Here is a 23,994-nt window from a genome sequence, read left to right as displayed (position 1 = left end):
TGACTGCCCTAAATGAATACAGCAGCAACACTGGTGAAACACCCAAGGAATACAGCAGCAACATTGGTGAAACACCCAAGGAATACAGCAGCAACATTCCAGAAACACTTGAGGCATACAGCAGCAACATTCCAGGAACACTTAAGGCATACAGCAGCAACATTGGTGAAACACCCAAGGAATACAGCAGCAACATTCCAGAAACACTTGAGGCATACAGCAGCAACATTCCAGGAACACTTGAGGCATACAGCAGCAACATTCCAGGAACACCCAAGGAATACAGCAGCAACATTCCAGAAACACACGAGGCATGCAGCGGCAACATTCCAGAAACACTTGAGGCATACAGCGGCAACAATCCAGAAACACCTAAAGCATTTACCAGCAACATTCCAGAAACACACAAGGCATATACCAGCAACATTCCAGCAATACACTAGAGACATTCTGTATTATACTAGCAGCTATCACAGATGCATATACCAGCAACATGCTAGCAATATACCAGTAACATCCCAGAAACACGCCTGACAGTAACACATAGCAGCAAAATTCCATCAATACACCAGAAACATTCTAGAAGTATACCAAGAGCATTCCAGCAGTGTAACCAGAAGTATAACAGCAACATTCCAGCACTAACAACAATGTAGAAGTATTCCAGCCACATTCCATCAGTATGCCAGCGACACTCCATTAGTATTATGTAACATTCCAGCTAGTATAACAACAACAACAGCAATATTACAGAAGTATTCCTGTAACATTCTAGCAGTACACTAGCAACATTACAGATGAATTCCAAAAATATTCCACCAATACAATAGCAACATCATAGAAGAACTTTAACAACATTCCAGCAGTACAAAAGCAAAATTACCAAAGAATTCTTACAACATTCCAGCAGTGCAACAACAACATTACAGAAGCATCGCAGCAACATTTCATAAATATAACTGTAACATTCCAGCAACATAACAGCAACATTCCAGTAGTATACTAGCAACATTCCAGCAGTCATCAGTGTCAAAAACAAAAAGTCGCCAGTCCCTTGCATATTTGGCTCACATAGTTCAACACATACAGGAAATAAAGGTAATACTGAGCATTGCTGAGGCTCACCTATGCTTGTTAAGTGAGTCTAGCTTTACGACCAACTTAGCAATATTCCAACTATATGGCAGCTGTCTATAAGTACTTATGATCAAGTGTTGACAATCCTGTGATAAACGGAATGAACATCGATCTACACAACTGGGATATGATAACATGTGTCGACAAAGTCACCGACTCTGACCACCCAATCCTGTTAGTTGCCAGCAATGAGAAGCATGGGTAACAGAAGATCAATTCTAATCTGGACCTTCACAAGAGACCTATCCTCATTAACAATGAGTTGAGATAACCCTTGTCTTATAATCAGTTTGCACTCAACTTATTCTCAGCTCCCTGGGAAGTTTACACAGCAAGTCCAAAGCAAACCAAGATCATGAGTATATGATGAATCATCAAGACACTGAGTTATGTTAACCCTTGTCTTACAATCAGTGTGTACCCAACCTGTTCTCAGTTTCATGACGGTAGCAACATACCAGAGCAACAACTGTGTACATAATAACTAACACAAATATTCATGATACCCTGATCTAATTATAGATAAAACAAAGATGGATTGAGATTGTTCACATGCATGCTTGCCATATATACTTTGGTTTTAGCAATATGTTATTCCATAGGACTCACAGAGCAAATGATTGGTCTCTAACCCCAGTTGCCATGGGTATTGGCACAATGTATTGCACACAAAAAGCCTGTTAAATCATGAAGAATCATCTATGAATGACATGAATGTTTTACTATTAACTTGTTAGCTTTACTCACCAAAAATCTCCCCGTTGGGTGCATATTCCGACACCAAATAGAGCATGTTCTTTGTCTCCATCACCTGAAAATAGTACCAGCAAAATAAGTCTGCTTATTAATCTAAGAACTACAGTCCATTTGATTTCATTTGAGACAGATGAATTGCTCAAAACCACAAAATGTAATGATTTCAACAAAACCAAATTTTGCATAGTCAAACGAATTCAACAAACTAACTTATATAGTAACTATGATGATCTGAAAACTTGTTTAACAATGATCAGTTTTCACTTTACAGTGAGTGAGGGAGTGAGTTCAGTTTTACGCCACACTCAGCAATATTCCAGCTATATGACGGTGGTCTGCAAATAATCAAGTCTGGACCAGACAATCCAGTGATCAACAACACTTGCATCGGTCTTCACCAGTGGGAACGAATCACAAGTGTCAATCAAGTCAGCAAGTCTGACCACCTGATCCTGTTAGTCGCCTCTTACGACAAGCATCATCGCCTTCTGTGGCAAGCATGGGTTGCTGAAGGCCTATTCTACCCCGTGACCTTCACAGGTTTTCACTTCGGATAACACAGTTGTATCAGTCACACTGTTGTCCAACAGTCATATAACACAGTTGTACCAGTCACGCTGTTTTCCACCAGTCATATCACACAGTTGTACCAGCTGTATCACACAGTTGCACACTAATATCACAGCTGCACCAGTACTGTCACCAGTTGCACCACAATCGTATCACACAGTTGCACCACAGTTGCCAGTATTGTCACACAGCTGCACCACAGTCATATTACATAGTTGCACCTCAACTATGTAAGTCATATCGCGCAGTAGCACCGCAGTCATATGACACAGTTGTGCCTCACTCATATCACACAATTACATTAGAATTGTATCTCACAGTTGTATTGACCTGTGAAGATCTGGTGTAGAATGGGTCTTCAATAACCCATGCTTGCCATGAAAGGCGACTATGCTTGTCGCAAGAGGTGACTAATGGGATCAGTTGCAGCGTAAAACTGAACTCACTCACTCTCTCACTCACAGCTGTATCACTCTGTTGCACCAAAGTCATATCACACAGTTACACCACAATCGTATCACACAGATGCACCAGTCGTATCAGAGAGTTGTATCACAGAGTTGTACTACAGCCTTATCACACAGTCACACCAGCTGTTTCACATAGTTGCACCAGTCTCATTACCCTACTGTACCACAGTCATATTACACAGCTGCACCACAATCATGTCATACAGTTGTACCACAGACATATCACAGTTGCACCAATCATTTCACATAGCTGCACCACTAGTATCTCACAGGCGTACCAGTCATATCATGCAGTTGTGCCAAACAGTAATACATTTTGTCGCATGACATTATGTTGTTTTTTTAAGTATTCACCTGGTATAGCTTGATAACGTGTGGATGAGATAACAGCTTCATGATCTGAACTTCACGGTACACCTTCTTCAAGTTGGCTTCGTCCAGCTGGGTCTTGTCAATAATTTTAATGGCCACCTGAAAACAATAGTCACATCTTTATCACTGACAGAAAAGAATTTTGCAAGCACTGATGATACCACACCTTACAGGGTAAGGGTGAAGGAAGCTGTTTTCTATGTTACCATGTTGTCACAAAACTAAGTGGTTGATTTGTGAGTACTTAGTTACACCCAGTGGTCAATGTGTGAGTACCAAGCACCACCTAGTGGTTGAAAACTGAGTACCTAACAACATCCAGTGGTCGATGTGTGAGTACCTAACAACATCCAGTGTTTGATGAATGAGCACCTAACAACATCCAGTGGTCGACGTGTGAGTACCTAACATCCAGTGGTTGATGAATGAGTACCAAGCAACATGCAGTGTTTTTTGTGTCAGTACCTAACAACACCCAGTGGTTGATAAGTAAGTACCTAGCAACGCCCTGAGAACACAATGTATGACAGCACACTAGATCAGTCAAAACCTGGTAACCAGTGGCATAATGATTATACATCGTTGTACTGAGGAAACTTTAAATATAAGGGCCTTTTTCGGAAAGAAAATTAATGATTTTAATTGAGAATCGCATCTCCCCTATTTGCACCTCGTGACGCCCAGACAGATATTCCCAGTAAAAAGTAAGAGAGACACTCCACCAGTGTGAGTGAGCGAGTGAGTGATTTTTGGTTTTACACCACTTTAAGCAATATTCCAGCAATCTCATGGCGGGAGACACCAGAAATACTCCTTGCATGCTGTACCCACCTGGGAAACTGAACACAGGTATAAGGTGTGATGAGCGATTGCACTACCAGAGCCACTCAACCATAGCTCAGTGTATGCTGTGTATTTGTGTAAAACTCAAACACTAAATCACCTAAGTCAAAGTAACTTCCGCACAGATGCATACGGTCAAGTCTCGTGAATCAGACATCATAGGTTGCACAGCACAACTGTGGTACTAACACAAATGTCAGACTAAATAAATGAGACTAAATTACGTTTATTTTACTGACAAAAGCATCAGACAATGCCAATTGTCAAACAAACGGTTGTGGATTAAAGAGACATGACTGTATTTTATTTAATTAAGAAATCTTCCGTACAAGTGCATCTGGACAGAACTTTTCTTTTCTGACTCAATGAAAACATAACATAAACATGAACTCGCAAGTTGCTGATAATGACCTGATACAACATGTTGCTTTCAGCATGCGACAACTGACTCACCTGGGGCGGAATAACAACATACATGCCAATTATATGTGACCTGCTGTTAACATCATACAGGCAAAAGTATTTCTACTTCACAGAATTTAGTCACTATGAAATGTTCTTCAAGCAACAAAATCAACATGGTTTTCAAACTGTTGTCAATTCCTGAAAGACATACGGTCAAATCTCGTTAATCCGACCTCAGGCTAAGCAGCAATCTGCATTTGTTGATAACAAATTTGATACAGGGTATGAAACTCTCAAACATTTCAGCAAGACCACAGGACTGGTTACATGTAAACCTTGCTAACCGTGCCACAAAACTTTCCTGCCCACAAAATATCTTGATATACATGTCTAAATTTATTAAAAACTGTTAGTGACTGACGTGGTGTAGTTTACTATACATTCAGATAACTACGTCATAGAATATATGAATCAGTCATTTGTGGGGCAGTGGTCATGACTGATGGGTGAAATAACAGACAGAGATGACTACTCCTGATGTGCTGTAGGTGCAATCATTGTATTTTCTTGTCTGATCACAATGTCTGGGATTTCTTCTACCATTCACTGTACATGTGCATACTGGAAGCATATTTGATATTATTGTTTTGGGCATTATTTTGTGCCAGGAATTCACTGGAGTTCCAAACATGCACACTGTACAAGTGACACTGATGCTTTTTCTAGTGATGATGCAAAATTCAGCTAAATTATGAATAAAATGCACATACCTCTACTCTGTTGTGCACATGTTTCTTCATGAACAGTCAACAAATTTCATGGTTAATTACTTCATACAAGTGTGTTATACTAAAACAACAAAAGTCAGAGTAATCAAAACATGTTTTTTATGATCAATAGTTATTTTTAATCCCACTTTCAATCAATTTTCCATTATTTCAATCGGACCACACCTTGCAGGGTATAAGAATTAGAGTGACATAACCACACATCCAATGAAGGAAACACTGAAAATACCATTATGGAGGTTTGTTTAAATATTATATTTGGGTTTATATTTTAGTGGTGATACTGTGACAGTTTGAAATGATTTCAATAAGTATCAATTAAAACACCAAACACATCTAAATACAGTATGGTTCAAAATTATTGAGAATAGCTAAAGCATTTCATATTATTAAACGAGAACAAATCAGATAAAATTGAATGTATTGTGAAAGTGAACTGACCTTTTCATGTCGTGTAGGTAACAATTTAATATTTTATCAAGTCTCCTTGAGCTTCACGGCACAGTCTAAGACGGGTAGGCATACTTCCTATCAGAGAGGTTAGTGTTTCGTGAGTTATGCTGTCCCAGTATCGGACCACTTCTCTCTTCATGTCTTCAATTTTTGTCAACCCCTTTTGATTCACACATTCCTTCATCATCCCCCAAATGTTCTCAATGGGATTTAAGTCAGGACTATATGCAGGAAATGGTAATGCAGTCACATTTTTCTCCTGAAACCACTGCTTGGCATGTTTTGCGGTGTGTTTAGGAACATTATCTTGCTGCAAAATCCAGTCATTTCCATAAAACACATGTGCACTTGGAAGGAGAAAATTATCTAATATGTTAGTGTAGCGTTGACTTGTCAGATTTCCCTCAAACACACACAGCGGGGTCGTTCCTAATAAGGATATCCCTCCCCATACATGAAACTTTGGGCTGTATTTAGGTCGTCGATACAACGGTGCTGACGCAGACTTTGTCCATATTTTCACATTATTGGGATATACCCATATTGAGCTTTCATCAGTAAAAATCACATTTTCCCAGTCAAAGTTTTCATGTGCCAAACACCACTCAACACGCCTGTCTTTATGTTCTTGTTTCATGAGAGGAGAAGGAATTCCAGTCTTTTTCTCCCATCCAAGATCAATCAAATTTCTTCTAACTGCAGATTTTGATACAACTGTTGATCCCCTTTCTATCATTTCATACCTGATGGTGGAGATGCTTGCCCTTTGCTTTTTAGACGCTAAAATTCCCAGCCGGACGCGATCTGAGAAGTCCAATTTTCTGGGTCTCCCTGCTCCTTTCTGGTGCCCAAAATCCTTTCCCTCTTTAAAATTCTTCCTAATCCTATACACAGTAGAAAGAGGAGTTCCTGTTCTCTCTGCCAATGTATTTACATCATCAATTCCTTGATTACACAACTCAAAAATCAACCTTCTTTTATCTTCAGCAGACATTGTTGACAGTGCTGAGGAAAATGACGTCTGCTACAAATTCAGGGGAGGTAACTCTAATTGTACTATACTCAGTAGGCCAAGATGAGTTACCTCCCTTATACCATTACTTAGTTTTAAGTATCAGTGAATCAGTTGAGGTGTTAGGATAGCTCAAAGTAAGAAGAAAAATTCTCAATAATTATGAACCAGACTATATAAGACAGTTATGAATTAATCACATTATTCAAAATACAAGCATTGTAATAAGCTTACATAATCCCCAGCCACGAATTATCAAATCAAACTTAAAGTGGAATGAAAGTTACAGTCATAATTTAAAATGTAAGGTGAAGTGAAATGTCAACAAAAACATGACCATTCAACCTCTCTTGATATCTTGCTCTGTAGTTGTTCAAACACACAAATATTTTCAAGACTCGGTTGACCTTGACATAAATATCATGATGTATGAAATATGTAAAAATAGTAGCAAAGAAATTACTTAGTGAAAGAGATTCAAGGGAAGTCTTGACAGTCTTTGAAGAAATTCCAGTGAACTGTACTTGAGATATCTCGCTGACCATCTCAACATGCAGTTTAAGATGCTGAAATCTTCAAAGTGTCGCTGTAACCTTTAAAATTACGTGAATGTCACCAAAACTGACTGGACCTTGCACTTTCCCTCGATGAAGTTTGATCTCAAATATGAGGAAAGTCCAATGAATGGTTCTTGACATATCGCGCTGACAATCTTCACATCCAGGTTAACTTGCCAAAACCTTCAAAGTGTCACTGTGACCTTGAAAATTAAGTGAAGAACACCACATTTGACTGGGCCTTGTGCCTTGCCTGGGTGAATCTTGATGTCAAATATTAAGAAAATCTGTGAAAGGTTCTTGAGGTATCTCCCTCACAGGCTTAAAATGCTGCTGAACATGCTGAAATCTTCAGTGTTGCCATGACCTTTAAAATTAAGTGAAGGTCACCAAAATCGCCTTGGCCTGGTAAACATGGTAAAGTGTGGTGTCAAATATGAAGAAAATGCAGTGAACGGTTCATGAGATATCTCGCTAACAAGAATAAAACAATATAGTCCCTTTGTGACTTAAACTTAGGGTCAAGGTCACCACACCTGACTGTGACCTTTCCTATATTTTAAAATGTGATGAACCTTGGTACTATATATAAAAAGAATCTAGTCAGTGGTTCTTAAGATATTCACATTCGTACATACACACAAAGCCTTATGCTATATCCTCCCCCTCTTCCTGTTCAAGCTAAAAGGGGAAATGACTAATAAATGACTGAAGGAAAAAAACACCACAAAACAGGCTATATATTGCCAACAACTGAAGGTAGATCACCAAACTTACATGGGGACTTACAGTACATTTGCTTCCTACATGGATCCTAGCTGGATTTACACCATCCCTTCAGCTGTTCGCAATATAGATCAGTTCAGTCATACATAAAAACACATATATTCTTTGATTAAAAAGGTGGGACAAATAATATTCATTGAATGTTTTGGGACTTACCTATTGCACAAATTAATAGAATGTTCTTGATTGCCAAATGAAAACTTGAACAATCATGAATACATTAATTGTTTGATGTGAATTACAATGATGTAATTGTACTGCACAATGTACACTGTGATTGACAATACTGCTTGATTACACTTATCTATTAACTGACTATAACTGACATTCAGACAGATAAGAATATTAAGAAATATTTCAGCTTTGGTTATCTTCAGTTCATAAGCAGATTACATAAACATAACATCCTATTATTATATTTTTTTTAAGTAAGTCATTTATGTCTTAATAATCAGCGTCTCTCGTACGCTTAACGATATTGTGACGACATTCTGTGTATCTGTGACGAGCGGTGGGGGGAAAGTAGATGTGTGTCATCGCAATTGTACATCTGATTGTGCATCTGAGAAGCATCTCTCGTACGCGTAACGATATTGTGAGGACGTCTTGTGTGTCTGTGACGAGTGGTGTACACGAACAAGTACTTATACGAGGTAAATCTGTGTGGAATTAGCTTTCAGAAAATATGAAAATCATGTTTGTGTGAAATGTGCACATAGGTGAAAATTGTAGTCAAAAGTCTAAAATCTACTGCTATAGCAGCAAACAAAAAACTGTTTTCACATTGGTAGAAGTGGTCGTGTTTTCCAATGATTATACTTCCAACAAAAAGAGTAGTCCTTGTGAAAAAATGTTATTCGTGATTTTGTTTTAATTTATTATATCTCCTCTTTGTTGTAATGCAAGAAAAATATCACCATGCAAATTACGTACACATCAGACAGTCCAAGACGCAAGACGGATGTTTTGACTGAGCAATTTGGTCAGGCATCAGTTATCTCCCATAATGACACGTTTACGCAGTCACTTCTACGCGAGACGGTTCGCGCAGTTTCGAAGAAAGTAAACATGTTTCAACACAATAACAAACTGGTGTGCGTTGGTGTGCATCGAAAGCTGCATATATATTATGAATCTACGATGAATGAGCTTTCCGGAAATACTGAATGTAAGTTTCTGAAAAATATGTACATGGGTGAAATTCTCTGTTGAATATTGTCAATTTTTGCTCAAATTTTGCACATTATTGTCATTTTTTTGACAATTTAATTCCCTCTTTTTATGTTTTCATTCATGTCATCCAACAACTTGACCATCAGTCAATAACTGTAGCAAATTGTGTTTCATTATTTTCATAAATAACACTTTTAGACGCATCTTCGTGTGACATGCAGACATGTCACAATGTGTACTGCAATGTCGACACCTGTATCACAATGTGTATTGCAACATGGACACCTGCATCACAAAGTGTATTGTAATGTGGACACCTGTATCATAAAGTGCATTGCAATGTGGACACCTGTATCACAATGTGTATTGTAATGTGGACACCTGTATCACAATGTGTATTGTAATGTGGACACCTGTATCACAATGTGTTTTGCAACATGGACACCTGTATCACATAACAACATGCATCATAGTAAAGAAAATATTCCTCAAAATTATTTTGCTGAGAAAATGCAAATAGAACCCACAGTGACTTGGACAATAACTGTGAGCAGTAGCGGGACAGAAGAGGATAGCACCCGTCTGGTTGTAGAGGAGTAGAACAGACTAGCAACCATCTACCAGTAGTGGAGTAGAACAGTGAAGAAACCATCTCCGAGTAGTGGAGTAGAACAGCCTAGCAACCATCTACCAGCAGTGGGGTAGAACAGCCTAGCAACCATCTATCAGTAGTGGGGTAGAACAGCCTAGCAACTACCTAGCAGCAGGCAGTAGAACAGTCTAGCAACTACCTAGCAGTAGGCAGTAGAACAGCCTAGCAACTACCTAGCAGTAGGGCAGTAGAACAGCCTAGCAACTGCCTAGCAGTAGAACAAGCAAGCAACTACCTAGCAGTAGGATAGTAGAACAGCCTAGCAACTACCCAGCAGTAGGCAGTAGAACAACCTAGCAACTACCTACCAGTAGGGCAGTAGAACAGCCTTGGAACCATCAGATATTATTTGGGTAGAGCAGCCTTGTGTTTATCATGATAATTGTTATGCGTTTTACAGATTAAACTGAGTGCAGGAGGTCAAGGTGATCCTGGCGGACTAGTTTGACACACTGTCAGCTCAAGTATCTTTGCTACTACTTGCAGTCCAGGTTATTATAATGGTTATTGTTAATAATCATTTTTATTGTTAACACATCTGCCAGTTATCTGTTTGCTATTTCTGTCCCTGCTATCAGCTCTCTTGTGTGATATGGCTCATAATGCCTGTATAAGTGGCTGCATGGTTCATACCAGACAATGCAGTGCATCTATATATATCAGATATGATAAGGATCAACATACTTTGCTATTAATAGCCTCTTGTTATCAGACTTTCATGTAAGTATAGCCTACGCTTTTGTGTCAGGCTGATAGGCAGTAGCTACAAAACAATCCTATGAACACCTGGACCTAACAAAATCCTCATACCAATGAATACAATGGACCTTTGGCAATCCTTGTATTGACAAATACAATGGATCATCAAACAATTCTCATAACTATAATCAGTAGGATCATCCAACAATCCTAGTAGCTACAATAACTAGGATCATCAGACAATCCTTGTATCAGCAAGTACCTTAGATCATCAGACAATCCTTGTATCAGCAAGTACCTTAGATCATCAGACAATCCTTGTATCAGCAAGTACCTTAGATCATCAGACAATCATAGTGTGATCAAACATCATGGATCCTCAGACAATCCTTGTATCAACCAAAACCATGGGTCATCATACAATGCTTGTATCAACATGTACCACTGGTCATGAGACAATCCTTGTATATACAAATACCAGGATCATCTGACAATCTTTGCATCACCAAATACGATGAATCATCAGACAATCCTTGTAACTACAGATACCATTAATCATCAAATTCTTAGACTCTCGCAGGGTTTTCTGCAATGCAGAAATGTGCATCTACTACACAAATGTACAAAAATACAAACATACTGAGTCCCATGGGACACACAATAATATAATGATAATAATAAAAATAATGTGTCCATTTATATAATGCCTAACTCCACACAAGGCACGCTCACAGCAGTAAACATGAATAAAAAATTAATAAAAGTCCATTGATATAGAACTTATCCAGAAAGGTTTTAAAAATGACGCCTTAAGATTTTAAGGGTTGGCGACAGTATGCACTGTTCAAAATTTAGGACAAGAAACTTTAAGTTCACATGAATTACAATAATCAACCTTACAGTACAGTGTGCTACATCATTTCATTACCGAACATATTTCAAGTACAGGCCCTTGAAATTAGTACGTGAATGACTAGTGGGCCCCTAGTTTTTGGTGGTAAAGGTATAATCCTGGTTTTGAACAAGCAACACTTCTCCAAATATCCAAAAGCGAGCTGATTTCGACGATTGCATTGTTAGCTCTATATTGGGGAAGTATGTGCATGATCGGAGTGCACAAACTGTTTCATCGGTAGGGCTGATGCTCAGTTCCTGATGTGAGACACTTTACTGACGATTGAATCCTGACGTTAAGTTATGTTAAAAGCAAATAAACATCAATATTATTTGCCCATGATCGTTAATACCACTTCAGTTGGAAAATCAATTGCCTGTTTAACAAAAAATAGCGAGCGAAATTCAGCAAGGTAAGTCGTCTGCTGTTGATAGTTTATGTATTAAACAGGTAGCCACGTGATCAACACACTCTCTTGCTATGCAGAGGTAAAGGTATGGCTCATCATAGAAAACATATACAAAATACCCATGTCGTGTCAAGCGTCAACAGTTTCGCCAATACAAACCAACGCTATTTTTGCAGGAAACACATGAAATTTTTGTGTGAAATAGATGAATATATCTTTATCACTCAAGGTTAGCGAAATCAAAACTTTAAACGTTAAATGATATTTAAGATAAAAATTACTGTTTTGTCTTACTTCATCGAAGACCCCTAACACCGGGATATATTTTTCACTCAAATTATCATGTCTTCAACATTATACACCAACTTGCCAAGAATCATCTCTCCCCTCTTTTAAATGTGTTAAACAATCATGGCATTTACAGGTGTACTGGCAGTTGGACAATGACTGGAAGAATCCTGGTGTCAATAAGTACCCTTGGCCCTTAGAGTCGACACTCCAATACATGTAAGTGAGGATAACAGCATACAGGCAATATATCCTCAACAGCATGGATGAATCTGTAACACATGGCAGCGGGAACAGAATTACAACCACAGACACATACAGCCGAGATGAATCTGTGACGTATGGCGGCAGTGGTAATAGAATATACAAGCACAGACACATACAGCAGAGATGAATCTGTGACACATGGCAGCAGTAACAGAATATACAGACATAGATACAGCAGAGGTGAATCTGTGACATATAGCGGCACTAAGAGAATATACAGACATAGATACAGCCGAGATGAATCTGTGACACATGGCAGCAGTAACAGAATTTACAATCACAGACACAGACACAGACACATACAGCAGAGATGAATCAGTGACATGTGGTGGCAGTGTAATAGAATATACAACCACAGCCAAACACAGCAGAGATGAATCTGTGACACATGGCAGCAGTAACAGTACATAAAACCACAGACACAAAGCAGAGATGAATCTGTGACACATGGCAGCAGTAACAGTACATAAAACCACAGACACAAAGCAGAGATGAATCTGTGACACATGGCAGCAGTAACAGTACATAAAACCACAGACACAAAGCAGAGATGAATCTGTGACACATGGCAGCAGTAACAGTACATAAAACCACAGACACAAAGCAGAGATGAATCTGTGACACATGGCAGCAGTAACAGAATATGTAACCACAGACACATAGAGCAGAGATGAATCTGTGACACATGGCAGCAGTAACAGTACATGAAACCACAGACACAAAGCAGAGATGAATCTGTGACACATGGCAGCAGTAACAGTACATAAAACCACAGACACAAAGCAGAGATGAATCTGTGACACATGGCAGCAGTAACAGTACATAAAACCACAGACACAAAGCAGAGATGAATCTGTGACACATGGCAGCAGTAACAGAATATGTAACCACAGACACATAGAGCAGAGATGAATCTGTGACACATGGCAGCAGTAACAGTACATGAAACCACAGACACAAAGCAGAGATGAATCTGTGACACATGGCAGCAGTAACAGTACATAAAACCACAGACACAAAGCAGAGATGAATCTGTGACACATGGCAGCAGTAACAGTACATAAAACCACAGACACAAAGCAGAGATGAATCTGTGACACATGGTGGCAGTAACATAATATACAACCACAGACACACACAGAAGAGATGAATCTGTGACGTGGTGATGGTAATTGAATATACAAGCACAGACAAATACAGCAGAGGTGAATCTGTGACACATGGCAGCAGTAACAGAATATACAAGCACAGACACACACAGAAGAGATGAATCTGTGACATGGTGATGGTAATTGAATATACAAGCACAGACAAATACAGCAGAGGTGAATCTGTGACACATGGCAGCAGTAACAGAATATACAAGCACAGACACACACAGTAGAGATGAATCCGTGACAGATGGCGACAGTAACAGAATATACAGTCATAGATACAGTAGACATGAATCTGTGACACATGGTTGCAGTGGTAACAGAATACACAGATACAGACAGCAGACAATGACGTGTGACACATGGCTGCAGTGGTAACAGAACACACAGACATAGCCACATACAGCAGACAAGAATCTGTGATACAGAGTGGAGGAAAAAAATACAACCATCTTAGCGTTAGTTGGTGCTTCTAATAGCGTAGGTCAAACACGACAATCCTCTATAACAATAATGAGTGACAGGGTGTCTGGAAACAACTGTACCTTAAAGGAACATCAACAGATATGTCCCAATTGACAGACAGTCGATTGACAGACAATGAATCATAAAGTTAATTAGAATAACACCCATGGGTATTATGGAACAGCCCACAATATAGTGAGTATGGGTAAAGTAGGGTAACAGTAACTAACACCTACAGGTATAATGGAACAGCCCTGTTTGGTGAGCCTCAAACAGGTTCGTTTTCTTAGAAGTTAGATTGTTTGTAAATACATCTTTGTTGTGATTGAATGATAATCTGTGTTCTCTTCTAAAAATTAATTTTACAGTCAATTTCTATTGAATATAACAACAGGTTTGTCACCAAAACTAGTGAGAGGTTAGATGGTGTTTACTAAATGAAACACATTTTATTCACTCAAGAAACGGACTGTGCGCAAGTTTTCCAACTTGAGTTACAATTTCTAATAGCTAAGGAACATTCTTCCACATTTTGACTGCTGATGGAAAAAGAGATGATGCTGAGTACGTCACTCTTGTACATGGTTGGCTAAAGTCATTCAAGTTTCTAAACTCATGATATAGCTTTTCTGGTTGCCAGCTACAGGTGAGAGTGAATCCTGTAGAAAAGCTTGTGTTGTCCTGTTTAGTAGGAACTTTAATTTCTGAAATGTACGATTCATGTTAGAGGACTTTTTCACAATGTCTTCAAAATGATGCCGACAACTCCCATTAGACAAGAAGATTAAACCAGCTTTTTTAGGAAAATCATATTGCAGCAATCAAAATTCAAATTAATGTCTTTTCAGCCATCTCTCAAAGAAAACAATATAGCGTCAGTGTTTTTCCTGTGTTTTGATTTTGAGTGAGTGAGTTTAGTTTTACACTGCACCAAGCAATCGTCCATCTATATGGTGGTGGTCTGTAAATAACCCAGTCTGGACCAGACAAGCCAGTAATCAACAGCATGAGCATCGATCTGCGCAAAAGGGAACCGATGACGTGTCAACCAAGATAACAAGTCTGATCACCAAATCCAGTTACTCGCCTTTTAGGACAAGTATAGCTGCCTTTTTTGGCAAGCATGGGTTGCTGAAAGTCTATTCTACCCAAACCTTCACGCATCATTTTGATTTTTACTATTCCATAATAATGTGTAGGAAACAGGTATTAACTAATCTGTTCACTGAACTGTAAATGTTGTAATTTAAGGCATCTGTGACCTGCCTGTCTGCATAACGGGAGGACACAATATCAACCAATCTTTTGTTTTTGATAGACAGAGAGGGCCCCAAGTCCATTCTGTCCCTTCTACCCAACACTCACGCCTTCCTATGAGCAGTTCACCTTAATGAGCACAATGTGAAATTGTACATTCTGCGAAATTATCCACCTGTGTAGTTGATGAATGTTGCACACCAACATGGGGTATCAACAGGACCAATACACACTGCATTGTCAGTGAATATTGTCTGCATACACAATACTGGCTAGCGAACAGTTATTGCCGCATAACAGTTATCGCCAAAACATCAGTATCACGCATGGGTTTAACTTTAAGTGACGTTGCAAGTTCCAGACAATTACAATTCCAGTATTTTTCCCCCATGGCATTTAACAATAATAAAGGACAACAAAAGAAAATTCTTCACTGTATGTAATATAACAGGAAAGTAAAGATAAAGTTATGAGCCCCTTAAAAATGTTTCAACTTAGTCAGGGGGATGTTCACAGAAGTTCAAATTCACAAGTCATTGATCGTTTCAATCCCTATCAATGTATTTTAAAAGACACACTCAAATAGTCACAATAATTGTTCGAGGCTACTGTAAGATATAAATATATGTATTATTTCATGAATGGCATGAGAAATTTGGAATGTCGATAACCGTTACAGTTAGTTGTGGGAAAACATCTATGGCCATTATTCCCTTCTATCATGTTACATCGGCAGCTATGAACGGGCTGGACACATCTGTGAATTGCTAATTAAGTATAATGATTTATTCTGGTTCATTAATTTAACAGGGAGCGGAGTAATATTGCAAATATCACTAAAATATGGCAACAACTGTTTGCTAGCCAATAGTGTAATATGGGTCTGTAAGGAATGACAGCAGGGTGGGCCTTTCATTATATGTATGTTAAACATTAAACAAGTGGTACATGCCATGTGCAGTGATTTCTAGAAACCCTTCACAGAGAAAAGCACCACTTACTTCAATCTGAGTAACCAAACTGTCTAATAAACTACTACAACATGTTTCACAACAGACGTTAGAAAACAAAACATGCCGAATGTCATTGTATGGAGGAACTGGAAGGCTTGAGCCTTATCTGAAAGTTAATTTAAATAGACAAATATCTCACGTATTACATGACAAGTTACAAACATCTTATAAATGACGATGTGCCAGGTAGGAATTCGCTCCTGTGCCGGTATCCACAAACTTGTCCCCCACTCCCCCCTCTATCCATCCTTCCTTCTTTGTATCCATGAAGAAAGGAACGAACGAAGCTGCCATCTGGTCAGTGAAATCTGATCAAGCACCTGCACAAACTACTCGGAAACAGGTACCTCTTGACATGCCACAACACTTATGAGTTGCACTTTTTTCTACTTAAACAACACAAACCTCAGTTTTGGTGATTCGGTGTTTCGCTAGTTTCACAACAGCGAAATTGCCTTTTCCGATCGTGCGTTCTATATCGTAAAATCCAACCCGGATCTGCCCCTTGGCTCGATCGGCCATGACCATATCTCCTCGTCAGAGGATCAAGCTGCATATTTCTTTACTCCACATAGTTTTAAAGCGAGTGTGAAGAACTGTTCCACCTTTACAAGCCGACATCTTTCACTCAATCACAACTTGCATGGCGCTAGGAGCCTAAATCCTCTGTGACGTATCTGTGACGTCAAAACAACTCAATATCGAATTCGCAGGCCGAGTTTCGTATTTGCTGGTTGCTATGTTGCTCGGGCAGTTCTAGGACACGCAAATTTACCGTTAAAACAACACTGTGCGTTAACAGATGACCGTGAGTTTGTTCCTTGAAATGAAGACATAATGGATGGACACGGACGATATGTTTCACCGTTGCGTAACATCTCTAGGCGAATATATGCCGTTGGTTGTAGGTGTATATGTTAGCTTATCGCCCACTGGCGGCTGTCATTTTCACATTTGTTTACTTGTTTTTGTAACATTGTAGAAAACATAGCATGAACCTGAATTTGTTATGCGATAGTGAACATGCGATTTCGTTTAATTATATTTTTCAGTTTTGCGTTACTAAAGCAATCTTTGCACATAAACAAGATTATATGCGTCATAATCAAAATGATGAACGTTTTTTTTTTAGTTTTCTTTTACAATAGATAACGGTAATGTGCAGTAATGTCATGGTATATATGCAACACATGTGTACATTAAAATAATTCGTGGAAGACATTATCTAAACAAGCAGCTTGCAAATTAATTCCATTCCCAACTTCATCGAATTCCTAATTTAACTGTTGAGTTCATTTCTGAGAACGCTTTTAGCCCTGGTGACGTGAACAATTATGTTCTCCACATCATAATAGCTTTCCGCCAAAACACTTCACGCGATCTACGACAATCTGATTGTGGGAAAACAGATTTGTTATCGAAACGGTTTCTCTGCCTGTTTTGTTCAGTGCGAGACGGCCCCTCAAACAGGCATCGGAGCTTACCGGCATGACGTCACAAAACACCATGCGCTGGACTGAACGCTAACCAGACAAGACCTCGTTTGAGGTCTGTGCATAGTTCTTCGATTGAATCAATGCGACTAGGTACCAGGTTAAAAATAAACCCAAGATATATAGCTACGACGAGAAGGCATGATCTGAGACGCTACCAACGGAATGCATAATCTGTAGGGAAAGGTAGCCGTTATTCGTTGGCGTTCAGATTACGGGTGGGGTGGGGAGGGCGTTGGGAGGAGATTGATGGGGGTGGTTGTAACGCAAAACCGAGTACGTTAGCAGTTAATAGTACCGTTACGTGCCGATGCGAGTGTACAGTAAGTACATTGTTATGGAACTCATCTATGAATAGCTTCCGCGACGAGTGTGTGTCCCGATATATCGACCCCTTTGTGACGTCACGCGAGCATGACGTCACAATGGCTCAGCATTTAAAGATAGGTCCAAGTAAGCTTCAATGTGACGTCATAGAGTACTTGTTCCTCGGCTGTTATCGACTTATTCCATTTTTGGAGGTAAAGGAATATTTTTAATTAAGATCAGTTGGTATAGCAACCAGGAGGTTTGTAGTGGTAGCTATGTCGCGTTGACGAGGTCGCTAGGTGTTTCTGGAAGGTCGATGGAGCGTCTGCTGTTGAGGGAGGGGGCGTTCAGAGATATTTGTTCCGTGGGGATGATTTATAACAAGAATGTGACACCTGTGTTACGTGAGTTCGAGTTCGTGTACTGGCAGACGGAGTACCTGACATTTATATCTGAGGGCCCGTTTTGGAAAATACATATATACAAACGTGGATAAAATTTCGGGGGAATATGTTGTTTCTGACAATAGTGATATGCAATGTAGACGCTGTCAGTTTAATAGCAATAAACGTGGTTTAGACGGCGATGGAGATGAAGTACATGAAGCTATAGTACATGGATGAAGTAGATGTAGTCGGAGATGTAGTAGAAGTAGAAGTGGTAGAAGGCGATGTAGTAGATGAAGTTGTAGTATATGTACATATTTGGAGCTGACAGTGAGTGAGGTAAAATTTAAAGTCACATCGGCAAAATTTCATCCATATCGTGACTAAAACAAGTTGTAAATCCACCAGAAATATATGTAAAATATAGAAGTCTGTCAACGAAGGTCAGTAAAAGCAACTCGCATATCACAGTAATTTATAAGTAAAACTAACGTCTATCTCTAAAACGTCAGTTCAAATGCGGACAAGACAGTATGAACATAGGCTATAGATCGCCAACAGCTGAAGGTAGAACACAGCTGCTAACAGTGAGTGCATGAGGCCATGACCATCAGTGTTAAAAATACCCATACAGTCAAGATAGTTAGGAATTATTTCTTCTGGGTTTTTTTCACTGTGGTCACTGACTCTCCGAACCGAACCGACCAGTGGGGAGGAGGGTGGGGAGGAGGATAGGATGGATGGGCACATCTGTAGTACGTAAAACCACCGCGATTGTCAAACACTCATTCACTCCGCGGAGGATACTGCAAATGAGTGTTCCAAAGGCTATTTTAGGAACGTCGTCCGACTCCTTATGCAGCGCCTCGCCACGTTGAGCCAACCTGGTCGGCATCATTGCTGGTCATGGCAAAATATTAATGTGGTGGTGCTGGAGGGTGTCTTGGTGGTACTTTTGAATGACCTCTCCTTGCACATCGTGTGTAAGCTGGGACTTAATGCCGCTTTTAGCAATATTCCATCAATATCACGACGGGAGAGGCCAGGGCTAGATTTTCCAAGCTCTTTTAGAGCTAAGATAGTCGTAAGTTAATATGAATATATGACACATACGTCTATCTTAGGGCTAAGGGAGCTTTGAAAAATCTAGGCCCAGGAAGGGATTTCATACACGGTATCCATGTAGATATTCAAACCCGCGTTCCATGTTCGTCGTTCCGCTTGGCGACCATCCTCGATATCTCCAGAGTATACGTTCCGATAAGTATCCAATATACCCTGGATGCATCTACTGCTAAGCACAATAAATTTATTACCTCCCTTGGCTGGCTTTTTATCCAATCAGGTGTGTACGCTGGGAAGTTGAGCGAACCAATCACAACACACTTTCGCTTTTTAAACTATCTAACCGATTAAACCTGGCTACACGAACAATGCACAAATTCTCTGAATGAGGCAAAAGGAGTTCTTGCATATATATTTTTTTTAAATTTCGGACCTATCAATGTGTCTCTATGATTTCTCCTAAATCTGAGTCGCACTGCGAACAAACCTTCGCAGTTCCAACCGCTATCTTTATTGACACTTTCAAGTTCAGTTGTAACGGCGGCTTAGCTGATTGGCTGATTGTGAGAATGCGAGCCAGCAAAGGGAGGTAACAAAATTACCGTAGATGCATCCAGCGTATAGCGGAGACTTATCGGAACGTATACCCTGGAGATATTGAGGATACATGGCGACGAACACTTTATGCACTAGGCTGTCCCATCGCCCGTGCACGTGTTGAATTGTGGTGCTATTTCGAAGGATAACGTATCGCACATGAACCAACGTGGTACCAAATCCGGTCTCATTTCGAGGTCCTCAGGCACGGACAGTCTTATCAAGGAAGTGCAAAGTGAGTCGTGCTCGATTAGAATCTGTTGAAACTGCACCCTCGTCGTTGACCCTTGACGTCCTGAATGGGGCCAATTGTCTACATGTTTTGTCTGTTGGTACACATTGTTCGTTAACCACATACTTATCTATTCATAACTCCACGTTCAGTGGGCGCCGACTTCTTCCAGTCTAGTCCAGACTCAGTTCTTTACAGACCTTCGCCCTATATAGCTGGAATAACTCACTCGCCCAACCACTCAATCCCTTAACCACTCACTAACTCACTGACACAGCCACTCAACTACTTACTCACTCGACCACCCACTCACTCAACCACCCACACACTGTGTCACAAGCAGGTATGTCTGGCAAAATCAAGTTCCAAAGAAAATCCAGCAAAATCACCTTACAAGCCTGGGTCCCGATCCACAAAGCGTTCGTAACCTTACTACCTGTCGTAACACCGTAGATTATCTTAGGATTACAAATGCCGTAGCACTACGAACCTTTTGTGGATAGGGACCTTGACAACCAAGCTTTGTATTTGGAGACAATGATAATAATTCTCTGATGCAGAGATACAACCAAAGACAACATTATCATTCAAATAGGTATCAACAAAGTCCACCTTACAAGAAGGCTTACACTAGGGGTGACTATTGAGGTAAAGTGACTGTTGCGATAGCGATAGACTATGGGTTCATACTATTACGATAGCGATAAACTATTGATACACACTATTGCGATAACTATTGGGCAACATGCTTCTTGTCGACAGTACTGTCTTCTATAACGAATCCAAAGAGGTTCCAAACTCTATATTTCCAGCCGGGATTTGCCACGACGCCTAAGTTTGATCTATTGTTATACCACTACCTTACACTGAGACTGCACAACAAATCACTGTCAGAGTATATGAATAATATTACACAGTTCTGGCAAGTGTTCCACAGAAATTAATCCAACTTATGTTTAAGTGTCAAAATCAGGAACTGCTGCGTCGTAAAGCAGCTTCAACTCTTTCATTCTAAAATTATCTGCAGTGGAAGCTGTCTAAACCGGCACCCACCGTGACTGAAGAAATAATTCAGTTTATACAATGTGCCGGATAATGGAGCTGATGATGTATTTACAAGCCACGGATGAGACTGAGATTATATGCTGGTGTTGACAACTTGCCGGACAGGACAGATGCCGGTTTTGACAGCTTCCACTGTACACTGACTTTCTGACCAATTTAACCAGTATTTCATGACGTGTGAGGTGGGTAGGGTGGATGGGATGGGTGGTAAATTATGTCCTAAGGATGTTAAACACTTCAGAATGGGATAATTTCAAACTCGTATAGACGATACGCTATTTGTAATTTCCACAGAGCGTTGTGTTAAAAGAAGTAAATGATTACAAAATACTTGGAAAGTAACTTCATGTGTTCATGACATAGGAAGCGCCGTTAATCTTCGTTCGGACCCGTGAAGATGTGGGTTAGAATTGGTCTTGTGCAACCCATACCTGTCGCGACAGCCGACTAACGGGATCAAGTTGTCGGGATCAAGAGGTCACGCTCGCCTACTTGGATGACAATTGTCATCGCTTCCCAGTTGCGAACAAGAACGCTGATTGTTTGGTCCAGACTCGATTATATTGGAACATTGCTAACGGCGTTAAACAGCAACATAAGCGAACCTGAAAGGTTTTCTTTCTTTTCTATCCAAAAAGTAAGTAATTAACTGCTTCATTTATTTCCACCGCCATATGGCTGAAATATTGCCGAGTGCGGTCTAAAACTAAACTCACTCACTCTTATTCCCAAATGTATGAAACTGCGTATTTAAAATGGCGTGCAAAAGAAGTACACACTTGGTGCCTGAGGATTCCTATCGAAGCAAAACACATTCTTGTCATTAAAGGCGACTATGTCTGTCGTAAGAGGCGACTAAAGGGATCGGGTGATCAGGCTCGCTGACGTGGTTGCCACATGTCATCGGTTCCCAATTGCGCAGATCGATGCTCATGTTGTTGGTCACTGGATTGTCTGGTCCAGACTCGATTATTTAAAGACCGCCCCCATATAGCTGGAATATTGCTGAGTGCGGCGTAAAATTAAACTCACTCACTCCCTTTATAAGCAAAAACACACATAATATTTCTGACTAGTAAGATAGATGTTAAATATTTACGTTCTTTTTGGAGAAAAATAATAGCCAAACACAAGATGAATACTTTCTTCTATACTTCAGTTTATATGTCCTGTGTTTGACATTTTAGGAAATATTCCCCTTTTGCTCTTGTTATACGCCCCCTCCTATGAGCACTCTGGGTTATCTGTAATTATCAGTAAACAGCACGTCACGTTCCCGGGCCCAGCGATTGTACACAGGTCGTGAAGTAATACATCTACCTATATAGCTTGACCCACTCTCGGACATAGTCGAGTTCTTGGACAGAAGATGACTAAATGCTCTGTTAACCATGTCGTCGCCTTCACCATTACCTCATCAACGACGACGTCGACGGTGGAGACTCGACGTTTATTTTCTTGGTATGTGTACGTGAAAGAGAGGGTCTCGACACCAGGAACATTGCCATAAGTCTAACTGTTGATTAACAACCTATTGGCCATGGTCACCCTGGAACGATATATTTAGCAGCAGGCGTTTAACGTCGCCCTGTGTAATGACGTCCATTATTCATCGATGGGAAGAGTTTTGTTTTACGCCGCTTGCAACAATGAACCCTGGAGTTTGGAGTGACCAGCATTAACCGGTGGGTTCTTCCCCACCGCCACTTTTCATCAACGGGAGTGAGTGAGTTAAGTTTTACGCCACACTCAGCAATATTCCAGCTATATGGCGGTGGTCTGTAAATAATCGAGTCTGGACCAAACAATCCTTGGATCAACAACATGAGCATCGATCTGCGCAATTGGGAACCGATGACATGTGGCAACCACGTCAGCGAGCCTGACCACCCGATTGTCTCCTCTTACGACAAGCCTAGCATCAACAGCATAACAACGTCTACCATTTTGTCCCGGAGATTTTTTTACTCTAATATCATTTAAAAATTGAAACGTGACCATTATGTTGTCGAACTCTATATATACTGAGGGAAACAAATAAGGGAACACAACGTGGTTGTGTTTCTTTAATATTCTCAGACCTCCTCCTTTTCAGTGCTGTGATAAAACTGGAAAATATTGAAGGAACGCTTGAATTTCCTGTGTTCCTCCACTTGGTTCTCTCAGAATGTATATGCGTGTCAGCAAGGGATTGGCTGTATTAATTAACATGAGTATGAAACCGAGGTTATTACTTTGCTTCACGAGATTTCCAGTGAAACTAACTGCAAGACTTCAAATCCCTAAACAGCCATAAGTCCAGAGGCTCAGCGCCCACATCATCTAATTTACTAACTCACTCATCCTTTCGTCCATCCGACACATCGGCGAGTGAGTGAATTTAGTTTTACATCGGTTTTAGCAATATTTCCGCCATATCACAGCGG

At 40.0% G+C, this 23,994-nt stretch overlaps 1 protein-coding gene across 1 annotated transcript in view; it reads right to left on the bottom strand.

Moving 5' to 3' along the window:
• LOC137292336 (serine/threonine-protein kinase SIK1-like) overlaps positions 1-17,097 on the bottom strand; it is a 48,562-nt gene extending 31,465 nt beyond the window's left edge. The window contains exons 1-3 of the mRNA XM_067823824.1: positions 16,827-17,097; positions 3,288-3,404; positions 1,885-1,948 (exon numbers count right to left, since the gene is read on the bottom strand). Of these exons, the coding sequence (XP_067679925.1) occupies positions 1,885-1,948; positions 3,288-3,404; positions 16,827-16,949 (304 nt within the window). The 5' untranslated portion in view covers positions 16,950-17,097. The remainder of the gene's footprint in view (positions 1-1,884; positions 1,949-3,287; positions 3,405-16,826) is intronic.
• Positions 17,098-23,994: the final 6,897 nt, after the last annotated feature.

This window comes from Haliotis asinina, chromosome 1 (assembly GCF_037392515.1).
Source record: "Haliotis asinina isolate JCU_RB_2024 chromosome 1, JCU_Hal_asi_v2, whole genome shotgun sequence".
Taxonomy (NCBI): domain Eukaryota; kingdom Metazoa; phylum Mollusca; class Gastropoda; order Lepetellida; family Haliotidae; genus Haliotis; species Haliotis asinina.
The sequence above is the reverse complement of the archived record's forward strand: the minus strand, read 5'-3'. Positions and strand labels throughout refer to the sequence as shown.